Source organism: Heloderma suspectum, chromosome 16, assembly GCF_057233095.1.
Source record: "Heloderma suspectum isolate Gila_16-S chromosome 16, 16-S_ref, whole genome shotgun sequence".
NCBI lineage: Eukaryota > Metazoa > Chordata > Lepidosauria > Squamata > Helodermatidae > Heloderma > Heloderma suspectum.
This window is the reverse complement of record NC_139473.1, coordinates 15,745,836-15,760,658: the sequence shown is the minus strand read 5'-3', so window position 1 is coordinate 15,760,658 and position 14,823 is coordinate 15,745,836. Positions and strand designations below refer to the sequence as shown.

The 14,823-nt window shown below is 48.9% G+C and overlaps 1 protein-coding gene across 4 annotated transcripts in view; it reads right to left on the bottom strand.

The window, feature by feature from the left end:
• MYBBP1A (MYB binding protein 1a) overlaps positions 1–14,823 on the bottom strand; it is an 84,743-nt gene that overhangs the window by 51,658 nt on the left and 18,262 nt on the right. For all 4 annotated transcript variants that reach the window (XM_084823093.1, XM_084823092.1, XM_084823095.1 and 1 more), the window contains exons 9-14: positions 14,472–14,761; positions 12,705–12,821; positions 4,676–4,801; positions 3,683–3,889; positions 2,413–2,521; positions 347–443 (exon numbers count right to left, since the gene is read on the bottom strand). In XM_084823093.1, coding sequence (XP_084679219.1) covers positions 347–443; positions 2,413–2,521; positions 3,683–3,889; positions 4,676–4,801; positions 12,705–12,821; positions 14,472–14,761 — 946 coding nt within the window. The remainder of the gene's footprint in view (positions 1–346; positions 444–2,412; positions 2,522–3,682; positions 3,890–4,675; positions 4,802–12,704; positions 12,822–14,471; positions 14,762–14,823) is intronic.

The following is a 14,823-nucleotide window of genomic DNA, read 5'->3' as shown; positions in this document are numbered from 1 at the left end:
ACTGGTACCTTCGAACCTGTTTAGCGTGGGGCCTGGCTGAAATCAGGCCCCAGGTTCAAGACACGGGATATGAGCGCAACAGACCCTCCCACCCATGTTCCCCAGGAACTAGCATTCAGGAGCACACTGCATTCAACACTAAAGGTCATAATAGCCATCATGACTAGTAGCCACTGATAGCCTTCTCCATGAGTTCCTCTCATTCCTTTTTAAAGCCGTCCAAGTTGGTGGTCATCACTATATCTTGCGGTAATGAGGTGGATAGTTTAACTATAAACTCTGTGCAGAAGGACTTCCTTTTCTCTGCCCTGAAGCTCCCATCATTCATTTTGGGATGGAGACTCACCAGCTGTGACCTTCTCCTTCTTCTTGGGTTTCTCACCAAAGGCCCTCTTGGTGCAATTCTGGAGGTCGTTCAGGAGGTTCACACACTCCGCAGGAGACTAATTGTGTGTGAATCGAGGGAGAGAGTGGGCATGTGGGGGCAGGGGAACCAAAACAGAAAGAAAGTCAAAACATTATTACTACCACATTTTTATCCCAACTTTTCTTGGAGGAGCTCAAGTCAGCCTCCTCGTCTCCATATTATCCTCACAGCAGCCCTGGGAGATCATCTTCCTGTCCCCTGATACCTCCTCCCAAGGCAAAGGGTTTGGGGGTGCTCCGATTTCCTAAAACGGTCTTCCCAGAGCATTCCACAACTCCCGGAGCAGCGGGCATCCTGCAGTGCCACTGTACAGGCACAGAAACAGGTCTGAAAGTCTGTGGCCAAAGCTCAAATTAAAGTTGGGTTGTTTTGTTTGTGCTTTTGTCTGCTTTTATATTTTAACGTGTTTTTGTGGAAACTGCTGTGCTGGTTTGAGCGTTTTATGACCCACGTACCTGTCCTTGGACACACTGGTAGGAAGGCAATTTGTATGTACATTTGAATTTGGTCGTTTCTATATGTGAGGGAGCAGATGCCGACCCAGAAGGGAAGCTAGAAGAGGTGCAGAGCCAAAAAACTTGCAGGGAGTGGCCTGCTGTCCACACAGGCCAAAGGTTAACTATCAGGATTGATTCTGAGCATGGGGAGATAGTAAGCAGCTCAGATTCAGAAGAGGAGAAGCCAGAACTCTGGGGGAGGTTTTCCACAGGCCAGTTCAGATGCGGGTAGGCTTGCTTCTCAGGTTACCAACTCCCAGATGGCCGGGCACGAAGCTTCCTCCTTGCCCCCCTCTGTGAGAAGCAGCGAGCAGGAGGAGGGGGGGATTGAGGACTGTGACCTAAGGGACGCCAGGCGGAGACACAGAGCTAAGAGGGAAACGTCAGGGGCTGAGCTTAGACGTTCAAACCGGTTAGCTATGCATGAGAAGCTATGCAGGGAGCAGCAGACGAAGGGTAGGATCTCCCTCCCTACGTCAGCCTAGCCAGACAGCCACCCTTTCAAATGGCGGGCAACTTTCGGTGATCCCATTTGAATGCCCTGGAGGCACTCCTTTGTAGCCAGAGAGTCTTCGAGGATTTGCATCTGTAATGAACCTGAGAATAATGCATTAAAGGCCTGAGGCTGAAGCCTCTCTTTTTGTATGTTTGTGAGTGCTTGAGGAAAGAGGGGGCCAAGGGAATCCTGACAGTTATAGTGACAGAGAGCCTCGTTGCGAAGGTGGGGATGCCCGAACGCTTTCTCCCAGAAACAGTGGCTACTCACAAGCAAGAGAAACAGAAAGCAGATGAAACTGGGAGCCGATGAAGTGGAAGGCAAGGAGGAGACCCTTCCAGCTCTCTCCAAACTGAAGAGGCGGTCAGGAAGATGGACAAAGTGTGTGCTTAATCATATATGAGAATTTGTCCTCTGCTCGCAAAACGTAAGAGAATACCCTGTTCGGAACCCCGAAAGCGATCGCAAGCGCAAGCACGTGTCCGCCGAAAATGTCCACCAGTGGCCTGAGACGCGCTCTCGTTCGATTTGTGCAACTTTCCCAGTTCAATTTTGCGCAAATTACCTAATTTGCGCACTTTTCCCCCGGAGACTGACTCAGCCCCGCTTCTTAGTCCATGGCGGAAACATGCGCAACTTTGGGGAAATCTGCGCAAATTTCAGGTGCGATTGCTGTTCGATTTGCGCCATTTCCCCACTCGTGCAGAGCGAGCAGCGACCGCAAACATGAACAGGAATCAGGCGTGAGACGAGCGGCAAGAGAATGTTTCTCGAACATCGCTCGTTCGCCTGTCCCTTTCAGTGCCTGCTTGCCCAACCTCTTCCCCCGTCGACCGAGGCTACAGGAAATTGTCGTGGGAAGGCAAGGGGAGCCAGACCTATCCAACAGATCCCCCCCCCCCCAATTATTATTATACGGTCAGGAATTCTGGCCAGAACTGAATGCAAAGCTACACCCAAAGCAAAGCGGCTTCTGGTGTGGTTGGTATTACCTTGAAGAGGTGAATGCCAACTAGCAGTAGCAGGTGCTGGAAGGCGGCAGTCTTCAAGTTGGGGCTCAGCTGCTCTCTCCGCCGCAAGTCTTCCACCATCTGCAGCATTCTGTGACGGGGGACGGGGAAAGCCAAGACAGGGACGCTGTGAATATTATTTAACGTCTCTACGCCTGTTGTCATCGAACGCGGGGCAGCGAATGACAAATAAATTGCAAAATTATAGTACAACCCTCTCCAACCAGCACCCTCCAGATGTGCTGGACTACAAGTCCCATGATCCCCATGCTGACTGGGGATCATGGGGCTTGCAGTCCAACACATCTGGAAGGCACGAGGTTGGGGAGGGCTGATGTCAGGAGCGCCCTGGCAGCCTCTTTCAGTAGACTCCAATGGCCAACTCAAGACACAGACGAAAGGATTCTTTTCAAGGCTTTAATCCTTTTACAACTTAATGACTCTTTCAGATGCTGATCACCAGCGACGAAAGCAAGGAACAGCAGAGTGGCCTAAGCTTCAAATAGGCAGTTGATCCCTGTTTGAAAGAGAGTCACTTGAAGACCCAGAACTTATGGGGTAGGGAGAGATCCTCCCTCTTTCCCTTGGGTCCATGGGAGGCGGCCATTGCTAGTGCGCCAAACGGCCACTACGCCTCCTTTCCGTGTCCTCCATCGCTCGTCGCTCCCTGCGTCTGCGTCGAGTGTCTAGCAAGCCCCCCTCCCGCACTCCCTCACTGCCAGGGTCACTATCTATCTCAGGAATGCCGGCAGGAGGAATCTCTGCCAGTTGCTGTGCCTGTGAGGGATGAGCTGCCTCCTCTCCCACTGTTCCTCCTCAGAATCAGAACTGCTCTGGGGCTCTATGGGCTCAGTTTCTACCCTGACAGCTGATATAGTTTTAAAAAAATAGCGGGAGGCAAATGCCACAAAAGTATCTAAATGGACCGGGAAAAGATATTTTTAAAGTCTCTGGCACCCCAAAGATAACAAGGCAGGGTTCCTTGGGGAGGGAGTTCCACAGATGGGGCGCCACAGATGACAAAGCATTGATTTATTTGTATTGGTCTGGAGGAGCATCCAATCATGCGAGTCTCCTTCCCCTCTCCACACACTCTAGTTGGAAGCAGTACAGTCCCAACCCAGGTTTAACCACCCGGGTTGCTCTCCGCAACAACAAGATCTCAGTCTCTTTCAACACACAGACTTCCTTGCCAGCCAGAAATGTTCCTGGTTGTCTTACACGGCTGAGAGACCCCCTTGGTGGCTCTTACCGGTCCCAGGCGAATCGATCTTCCTTGCTGAACGGCACCACCGCCTTGACATGCTTCGGGTGAGAAAGCAGGACATTGGCATACTGGACGGCGAGATAGATCCACGGGTCCCCGCCGGTGGTCAAGCCGTGTTGGTGCTTCTTCCTCATTTCTTCCGCTTTGGCCGAGTCCCCCAGGGCAGGCATTGTGTTCAAGTGCTGCAGCAAACTGCGGAGAACATTGTGATTAAAAACGGCACTCCAGCATAGCTGGCTGAAGCATGAGTTTACGCGTTTACCATAATGCATGGCACGGAAAACGTGGACAGGGAGACATTTTTCTCCCTCTCTCATAATACTTGAACCCAAAGGGGTCCTCCCATGAAACTGATGGGTGGGAGATTCAGGACAGATCAAAGGAAGGGCTTCTTCACACAGTGCAGAGTCAAACTACAGAATTTGCTACCATAAGATGTAGTGATAGCCACCAATTTGGATGGCTTTCAAAGGGGGTTCGACAAATCCCTGGAGGAGAAGGCTATCAATGGCTACTAGTCCTGATGGCTCATGGCTCTACCTCCAGAACCAGAGGCAGTGAGCCCATGTACACCAGTTGCTGGGGAACATGGACAGGAGGGTGCTCTTGCACTCATGTCCCGCTTGCGGGTTTCCTGGTCAACAGCTGGTTGGCACGGTGTGAACAAAATGCTAGAGATGGACCCTTGGTCTGATCCAGCGTGGCCCTTCTTATGTTCTTATGATAGGTACAAGTGGACCTGCAACAAAATGTTGCAGCAAATCCCCCTCCTAGCGGGAGTGCTCCTGTTCCAGATTGCAGCCAGCCATTCCCCCCAAACGGGCACTGCGTTTCCTTCTCCCCCAACCCCCGATTTGTTGTTTCCAACTGCCACTCCACATTCCCCCAGCTCTGGTTTCCCCAGGGGGCCCCATTCATTGGGCTCCCTTAAACCAGTCTATCCGTTGAGCCAAGCTGGCAAGGCAGCAGAGTCGATACCTGAAAAACGAGTCCGCAGTCGCTGCGCGAGACGGCTCGTTCAGAGGCACTGATGGGGTGGCTTCCGTCTCCGTTATCTCTGGGGCCGGTTTCTTGGTCTCGAAAAAAGCGTGAAAGAAGCAGAACCTGGAAGAAGACACGGACTTCGTAATGCATGCTGTCGACAGAAAGCAACGTTCCTGAGGGATGGGCCTTGACAGAACCTCTAGACCAGAGGTTGGCAACTTGTAGGCCCAAACAGCTGAGGGCCACAACACCTATGATCCCTCACCACTGACTATGCTGGCTAGGGCTGATGGATGTAGTAAGCCAAAACATCTGGAGGGCCACAAATTGTCCAACCCTGCTCTAGATGCTTGGAGTAGATTCTAACCAGTGTAACTTCAAGGATGCCAGCTTTCACGTGAAAGCAAGTTTCCAGTCCTCATGCTCACAGAAAGTGTCAAGGGTGCTTCTGAGCGCAGGGAGTGGGAGAGTAGTTCAGCGTCTGAAGAAGAACCACCAGACATGGGGGACGTATGTTCCCAGGCTAGTCCAGACTTGGCGAGGCAGGCTAATCAGGTTTCAAAGGTGCAGCTGGAGGGAGGTCCCTCTTCACGCCCCCCGCTAGAGATAGCGAAGAGGGAGAGGCGGTGTTTGGCAAGTCTGAATTAATAGATGCAAGGCGCAGACGCAGGGCAACGAGGGAGATGGCCAGGGCAGAACTTAGGAGGTCTTCCCAATTGGCCCTGTGTGAACGGCGGCACTTAGAAGTCTCACGAGAGAGAGACCTCCCCCCACCCCTTAAGTTAGGCTAGTGAGCCTGCCCCGGCCACTTCCCTCGTGGCTCTGCATCTGCACCCTGCATCTATTAATTCAGACTCGCCAAACACCGCCTATCCCTCTTCGCTATCTCTAACGGGGCGGTGGGGGTGGTGAAAAGGGACCTCCCTCCTGCACCTCTGAAACCCAAGGAGCCTGCCTCGCCAAGTCTGGACTAGTCTGGGAACATACCTCCCCATGTCTGGCGGTTCTTCTTCAGACTCTGAACTACTTTCCCACTCCCTGCGCTCAGAAGCACCCCTGACAGAAAGATTGAAGGAGGGGATTACAGCAGAGGGAAACCTAAGCCCTATTTGGGCGTTCAAATAACTGGCGATGTGAACACTAACATGTGTCAAGAGCTCCTTGGAGGCCTCTCTCAGTCTAATCCAGTAGCCAAGTCCAGACACAGACAAAGGGATTCTTTTCAAAGCTTTATTCCTCTTTTACAACTTAACAACTCTACCGTTAGCAACTAGATATGAGCAGCAGAGTACCTATGCCCTAAGTTGGAACAGCTGATCCCCATTTGAAAGGGAATTACTGGCAGACCCCTGAATTTAAGGACTAGGGAGAGTCCCTCCCCTTTTCCCTTGGATCCTCTGGGCGCAGCCGTTGTTTGCACGCCAACCGGGCACTATGCCTCCTTTCTGCGCCCTCCATTTGGTGCCGCTCTCTGCGTCGGCGTCGCGCGTCCACCAAGTCTGCTTCCCGCGCTCTGTCACTCCCTGGACTGCTATCTAAGCTAGGAATACTGGTGGGAGGAATCTCCGTCAGCTGTTGGCCCTGGGAAAGAGGAGCGCGCTCCACTCCCAGGAGCGACTGCTCTTCCTCAGAATCAGAACTACCCTGGGATTCTATGGGCTCAGTGTCCACCCTGACAACATGGTGTGCAGAGGCCTCTTTCCTGCAGACGTGCATGCTGTGTGTGCAGATGCTAGCCTGGTCACGTGACGCACAGGAAGAGTGATGCAACGCGGCCATGCTCCCAGCTGGCATCACCAGTTCTCTGAAAGGCCAAACGGGGCTCTAGGCTACCAGGCAGCAACATAAGCACCACAAATCTTGTTGTTGTTGTTCAGTCGTTCAGTCGTGTCCGACTCTTCGTGACCCCATGGACCATAGCACGCCAGGCCTTCCTGTCCTGCGCTCTCTCCCGGAGCGTGCTCAAGTTCATATTCATTGCATCCGTGATGCTATCTAGCCATCTCATCCTCTGCCGTCCCCTTCTCCTTTTGCCTTCAGTCTTTCCCAGCATCAGGGTCTTTTCCAGGGAGTTTTCTCTTCGCATTAGGTGGCCAAAATATTGGAGCTTCAGCTTCAGTATCTGTCCTTCCAATGAGCACTCAGGGTTGATTTCCTGATTTGACCTCCTTGCAGTCCAGGGGACTCGTAAGAGTCTTCTCCAGCACCACAGTTCAAAAGCATCAATTCTTCGGCGCTCAGCCTTCCTTATAGTCCAGCTCTCACAGCCATACATTACTACTGGGAAAACCATAGCTTTGATTAGACGGACCTTTGTTGGCAAGGTGATGTCTCTGCTTCTTACTGTGCTGTCTAGGTTGGCCATAGCTTTCCTCCCAAGGAGCAAGCGTCTTTTAATTTCATGGCTACAGTCACCATCTGCGGTGATCTTGGAGCCCAAGAAAGTAAAATCTGTCACTGCTTCCATTTCTTCCCCTTCTATATGCCAGGAAGTGATGGGGCCAGATGCCATGATCTTAGTTTTTTTAATGTTGAGTTTCAAACCAGCTTTTGCACTCTCCTTTCACCCTCAACAAGAGGCTCTTTAGATCCTCTTCGCTTTCTGCCATTAGGGTGGTATCGTCTGCATATCGGAGGTTGTTGATAATTCTCCCAGCAATCTTAATTCCGACCTCTGATTCATCCAACCCGGCATTTCTCATGATGTACTCTGCATATAAGTTAAATAAGCAGGGTGACAATATGCAGCCTTGTCGTACTCCTTTCCCAATTTTGAACCAATCGGTTGTTCCATGTCTGGTTCTTACTGTTGCTTCTTGACCCTCGTACAGGTTTCTCAGGAGACAGGTAAGGTGGTCTGGTACTCCCATCACTTTAAGAATTTGCCACAGTTTGTTGTGATCCACACAATCAAAGGCTTTAGCGTAGTCAATGAAGCAGAAATAGACGTTTTTCTGGAATTCTCTTGCTTTCTCCATGATGCAGCGAATGTTGGCGATTTGATCTCTAGTTCCTCTGCCTCTTCTAAACCCAGCTTGTACTTCCGGTAGTTCTCGGTTCGCATACTGCTGAAGCCTAGCTTGTAGGATTTTGAGCATCACCTTGCTGGCATGTGAAATGGGCGCAATGGTGCGGTAGTTTGAACACTCTTTGGCGTTGCCCTTCTTTGGAATTGGAATGTAAACTGACCTTTTCCAGTCTTGTGGCCACTGTTGAGTGTTCCAGATTTGTTGGCATATTGAATGCAGCACTTTAACAGCATCATCTTTTAGGATTTTAAATAGCTCGGCTGGAATACTATCATCTCCGCTAGCTTTGTTGTTACTAATGCTTCCTAAGGCCCACTTGACTTCACTCTCTAGGATGTCCGGCTCAAGTTCAGTGACCACACTATCATGGCTATCAGGGACATTAAGATCTTTCCTGTATAGTTCTTCTGTGTATTCTTGCCACCTCTTCTTAATCTCATCTGCTTCTGTTAGGTCCCTGCCTTCTTTGTCCTTTATCATGCCCGTCTTTGCACAAAACGTTCCCTTGAGATCTCCAATTTTCTTGAAGAGATCTCTAGTCTTTCCCATTCCGTTGTTTTCCTCGATTTCTTTGCATTGTTCATTTAAGAAGGCCTTCTTGTCTCTCCTTGCTATTCTCTGGAACTCTGCATTCAGTTGGGTATATCTTCCCCTTTCTCCCTTGCTTTTCGCTTCCCTTCTTTCCTCAGCTCATCAGACAGCCACTTGGCTTTCTTGCATTTCTTTTTCTTTGGGATGGATTGAGTTGCTGCCTCCTGAACAATATTACGGACCTCTGTCCATAGTTCCTCAGGCACTCTGTCTATCAGGTCTAATCCCTGAAATCTATTCCTCACCTCCACTGTATATTCTTCAGGGATATGATTTAGGTCATACCTGAACGGTTTAGTGGTTTTCCCGACGTTCTTCAATTTAAGCCGAAATTTTGCAAGAAGCAGCTCATGATCTGAGCCACAGTCAGCTCCAGGTCTTGTTTTTACTGACTGTATGGAGCTTCTCCATCTTTGGCTGCAAAGGACATAATCAATCTGATTTCGATATTGACCATCTGGTGACGTCCATGTGTAGAGTCGCCTCTTGTGCTGTTGGAAAAGAGTGTTTGCTATGATCAGCATGTTCTCTTGGCAAAACTCTATTAGCTTTTGTCCTGCTTCATTTTGTACACCAAGGCCATGCCTGCCTGTTATCCCGGTGATTTCTTGACTTCCTACTTTAGCATTCCAATCCCCTATGATGAAGAGGACATCTTTTTTGGGTGTTAGTTCTAGAAGGTGTTGTAGGTCTTCATAGAACCGATCAACCTCAGCTTCTTCGGCCTCAGTGGTTGGGGCATAGACTTGAATTACTGTGATGTTGAATGGTTTGCCTTGGATTCGTACTGAGATCATTCTATCATTTTTAAGATTGTACCCCAGTACTGCTTTTCCCACCCTTTTGTTGACTATGAGTGCTACTCCATTTCTTCTAAGGGATTCTTGCCCACAATAGTAGATATGATGGTCACCTGAATTAAATTCGCCCATGCCTGTCCATTTTAGTTCGCTGATTCCCAAGATGTCGATGTTCAATCTTGCCATCTCCTGTTTGACCACCTCCACCTTACCTTGATTCATTGATCTGACATTCCAGGTTCCTAAACAATATTGTTCTTTACAGCATCGGATTTTCTTTTCACCACCAGACACATCCACAGCTGAGTGTCCTTTCGGCTTTGGCCCAGCCGCTTCACTCTTTCTGGCGCTACTTGGAAATACCCTCTGCTCTTCCCCAGTAGCATATTGGACACCTTCCGACCTGAGGGGCTCATCTTCCGGCGTCATATCTTTTAGCCTTGTGATAGGTTCCATGGGGTTTTCTTGGCAAGAATACTGGAGTGGGTTGCCATTTCCTTCTCCAGTGGACCACATTTTGTCAGAACTCTCTGCCATGACCTGTCCGTCTTGGGTGGCCCTGCACGGCATAGCTTATGGCTTCACTGAGTTACGCAAGCCCCTTCGCCACAACAAGGCAGTGATCCACAAATCTTGCAGCACCTCAAAAACTATTTAGGACGCAATCCTACACATGTTGAGACAGAAAAAAGGCCTACAACTCCCAGCATTCCCCTGTAGACTGAATCAGCCTATGTCTATGGCAGGAACGTGCGCAACATTGGAGAAATTTGCGCAAATTACATGTTCGGGGGCTGCTCGGTTTGCGCAATGCTGGGAGTTGTAGGCCTTTTTTGTCTGAACATAGGATTGCGCCTTTCCTTATTTATTTTGCGCCTTCAATAAGCATGGTGATTTACAAAGTAGCAGAAGACAGGTCCCTGCCCTGAGGAACTTACAATCTAAATGTTTGACACAGGAAGGGAAGGAAAACTGAGGAAGGGCTACACATAGGAAAGGATGCATGTTTTATCCAGTTACACATATTTAGGATTGGCTACACTAGGGTCAGGAGATTTAAGAGTTTTGCTACATAAGATTCCAGGATCTGAAGAAAGTAAGAGAGGTGGCAACCCACATATGCCCTGTGAGGCAATTGCAGTTGCAAGACTTTATTGAGTGGTCACAAATTTACAATGGCTAACACATTTACTGTGACTAAGAATAAGTCTGTCTATAAGGGGCCACAAGACTCTTTTTTCTGGTTGCCTTTAACACCTACAAGCTAGGTTCTGGGCAAAGAGGGGCGCCTGTTCACTGGGTGGTAACTTATAGTGCTATGCCAAATCCTGCCCTCTATTTTAGGAAAAAATTTATCTCCCTGCGAGAGAGGCATTGTTTTTTCTCCCTCTTTCGCAGGGAGGGGGAGAGTTTTGGAGAATTTTCTCCTTGGGGAGGGGGACAGGGTTTCCACACACCTTTTAAAGTCCTGGAGATGGCTGAAGGATCTTCTGGGGGTTTTTGAATCTGAAAAACACCACCAGCACGAGAACCTTCTCCAGCCTGGCAGCACTTCTTGAACTCCCAAGACCACGTGACCTCTCCCTCTCCAACAGGCATTCAGGAAGAACTGCCAGCTTGCAGAAGCTTCTTTGCAAAAAAAGCTTCTCTGCAAAGAACAAATAGGCCTTTTGGAGCTTTAGAAAAATGCTTATCTTGTTTGCTCTCTGTTGCTGCAAGGAAGAGCAGAATTTTTCTAAAACTCTAAAATCCCCAATTGCTTGTGCTTTCCAAAGCAGTGTCTACAGCCTTGGAGCTTTTCCTGAATGCTTATTGGAGAGGGAGAGGGCATGTGGTTTCCTGGAAGTTCAGAAACAGTGGCCAAGCTGGAGAAGAGTCCTGGGCTCTTGCATGTGAGGGGGTGTTTTTAAAAAGCATAAAAAATAGAAAGACAACCTCTCAGCCACTGCCTATGCTTAAACAGATAAGCTGAAATCCTGTCCTCCTCCGGAAGGAGAAAATTATTCGAAATTCTCACCTCTCACAGCCTCTTTCGCCAGAGTTTTTGCCCCCACTCACCCATCCAAGAAATACCGAAAAGGAACCAAAATTTTTGGCACGGCACTAGCATCTTATCACAGTGGGCATGGAGCCACCTGTAAAATCAGTTGTCAGTAACGCCCTGCCAATTAGGGAAGGACATTTTTACCACATGCCCTCACCCGACTAGAAAGCTGAGGAGTGAAAAAAAATTCTCGTCATCAGTCAATAGGATGTTACAAACATGCAGTTTAATATGCCCGTATTCACCATCTGTCAGGTTCACCAAAATGGCAGGACAGGAAGAGCCTGTAACAGCCACCACATGGAAGAGACACTGGCCTCCTGCCCAGGTCCTGCTTGCTGTCACCACAGCTTCAACCCCAATGGGATGCTGGGTAATGTAACAATTGCCAGGCAACCTTAGCCATCCTCTTGGCCATTCAAAGATGGCGGCTTTGTAGCTCTTGCTTGAAGGCACTTCAGCTGTCTCAGATATAGAATGAATTGTTCCCTCAGCAAGCTCCTGTTTATTTATTTGAAGGAACATCTCCTCTGATATTTACTTACCTGGACATTAGATCATCACCTGAGGTCTTCCTCAAGGGGCCCCCGCCCAACAAGGCAAGGCAGGGGACTCCAAGAGGGCCTTCTCAGTGGTAGCACCTTGTTTGTGGAATGCTCTCCCCAGAGAGACTCACCTGGAGCCTACATTGTGGTTGTTTCTACGTTATGGTGAAGACCTTTTTTATTCTCCACGGCATTTTAAGAAGTGCTTTTAGTACTTTATTCTGCTGCTGGTTTTAGGTGCTGGAAAAGTTTTGTTCTTCGGTGGTAGTTTTAACTTGGTTTTATTCTGCACTGTTTTTATTCCTTGTTTAAATGTTTGTCTTTTATGTTTTTAACGTATTGTACACTGGGCCAGGGAACTTCAGTTATTGGGCAGGTTAAAAGTACAGTAAATAAATAAATGTTTTATTTGTGTGCCGTCTTTCTTCCAAAGAATGGCACTCAAGGTGAGAGCCAGTGTGGTGTAGTGGCTAGAGTATTGGACTGGGATTCAGGAGATCTGGGTTCTAGTCCCCACTCAGCCATGAAGTTCACTGGGTGACTTTGGGCCAGTCACAGAGTCTCAACCTAATCTACCTTACAGGGTTGTTGTGAAGACAAAATAGAAGAGGACCGTGTAAGCTGCCTTGGGTTCCTTGCAAGAGCAAAAAAAGGAAGGATATAAAGAAATGCAGACATTCACCTCGTATCACACTGGAAGCAAGGACGTGAAGCACTGGGAACTCATTCTGTCTATACAATAGTACTATTATTTCACACCCATGTTTTACACCAACAGCGTGACTGGCTACCACAGAGTATAATAAATAATAAGGCGGCTAAAAGTAAAATTCAGATTAAAACAAAATCTTAATTAAAGACGTCACATAAAAACAAGTAAATTAAATGCACAATTAAAAACACAACAATAAAAGAAGATGAGCAGCACTGAGCAAATTAAAATTGCCTTCAGCAGCAGAACCTACCTAGATGCCCACAGCCGGGCTAAAAACTAAAAACGCCTTCACCTCTTACCTGGCAACATCGGTAACAAACTCTTCTTCCCTCTTTATCTGCGGATTTTCAATGATCCCTATGAGACGGGCAATGATCCATTTCCTCAGCCGCGTTACACAGTGCCCGGTCAGTTCACTGCATTGACAAAAAGAACTGGGTACTTAAAAGCAGACATGGGCCTTGTATCGCATTAGAATCAAGAAAATTTGCAACTCTGACGGACTCTGACTGGATTTGGACGATTGTGTAGGGAGAAGAAGCCATCATGTCTTCTCCCCTGCCTCCGCAACCGCCATTTGCACAATTCCCTGCGACGCAGCGTGGGTTGGCAAGTTGTCCGAACCCGGCGCACGGCATGGGTGGCTTCACACCTACCTTACAATGCACGACTTGCAGTAGCAGTTGTAGGGTGGATACAAAGCCACCTCCCACCATGCCATGCTCAGACAACATGCCCACCAGCGCTGCATTGTGGGGAATTATGCAAATGGCGGTCGCGCGCACAGGGGTCCTGATTCTGTCCGGGCCCAGTCAAATTAGATACTTTTGGATTATCAAGATGAAATACAGCCATTTGTGCAAAAGGATGACAGTTTACTGACAAAAAATAGATGCAGAATAAATATGCAAAGAAAGCTCACACCTCTCATCAGCCAATGAAGCTGTCACAGCTGGGGGTCTGAGGGTCCCCAAGACAGACAAGAATTCATCCCTAGAGCTTCTCCAGGCTGGTAGTGCGCTTTCCCCCATGGAGTGGGACCAAAGCGCAAAGCCTGCAGGTTGGGTTTTATGGCTCTCCCTCAGCTTAATTCAGGAGCTGATGGGTGACATCTGCCCAGCCCAGAGAGGGGAGCTCTCTTTCCCATGGGAAGCAAAACCTCTCTCATTTTCCAGAATGACATAATCTAGCTAACCAAAACAGCTTAAAGGTGAAAGCTATGAATTACTGGCCTGGGTGAAACGGCTTCTTAGGGCACAATCCTATGGCTGCTAATCTTTGGGGAAGATCCATTGGAAAAGGGTCTTTTCTGCTGTGGCACCACAGTTGTGGAACAAACTCCCTAGAGAGGTTCACCTGGCGCCAACTTTGTATTCTTTCTGACGCCAGGTAAAGATCTTTTTCTTTTCCCAGGCATTTTTAGCATTTTTACATTCCAGTTTTGTTTAGCTCTGCTGCCTTAAATCTGCTATCGCGTCTTAAATATCTGCACTGCTGCCAGTTTTACTCTGGTTGTATTTTTATTCTGTAGTTTTCATCTATTCTATTTCATGCTGTATTTTCTGCTGTATGTTTGTTTTGTTTTAATTTCGTGAACCTGCCCAGAGAGCCTCGGCTATTGGGCAGTATAAAAATGAAATAATAAACAAACAAACAAATAAAAGTTCCGTGGTGGAGCATATGCACTGCATACAAAAGGTCCCAGGTTCAATCCCAGCATCTCCAAGTAGGACGGGGAAAGACCCTGGCCTGAAAACCTGGAGAGCCGCTGCCTGTCATTGGAGGCAATACTGAGCTAGATGGACCAAGCTTCTGATTCGGTATACAGCAGTTTCTTATCATTATTATTTGGCCAAACCAACTGACCACCATCCCACATTGAACTGGGAAGGGGGGCCTAGCCTGAAATAGTCCAAACGCCCCCACCCCCATGGATTAATAGTAGGGCAAAAGCCCCAGTCGACAAGCCCCCGTCGGCCCTCGCAAGAAAGCCGCTTAATACCCAGGAAGGATGCCCCCTATCACCCATCTCGCACTCCCACAGCGGCGGCCCCGAGGAGACTCACACGTTTGTTTTCTTCTCGTTCTGCTGCTGCCGCTTGGTGGCAAAATCCACGCAGCTGTCCAGGTCCGGGTTGAGAAACATGCCCTGGAGCCAGGCGATGTACCGCAGCAACGCAGAGGGAAGCAAATGCCGCACCACCTTCCAGAAGGTGGGCACAACCGGGTATCCTTGGTTGGTGAGGGTGGAGAAGCTGATCATCGCCGCCAGCTGCTTTGCGGGGTCGCAGCATCCCTCCAGGAACGAGTCGACATAGGCCTCCATCTCTGGGGCAAACTTAAACCTATCAGGCAGCTGAAAGACACAGGCGAGGGCAGAGCGTGAGGAGAGGGCAGAGCTCAGTGGCAGAGCACCAA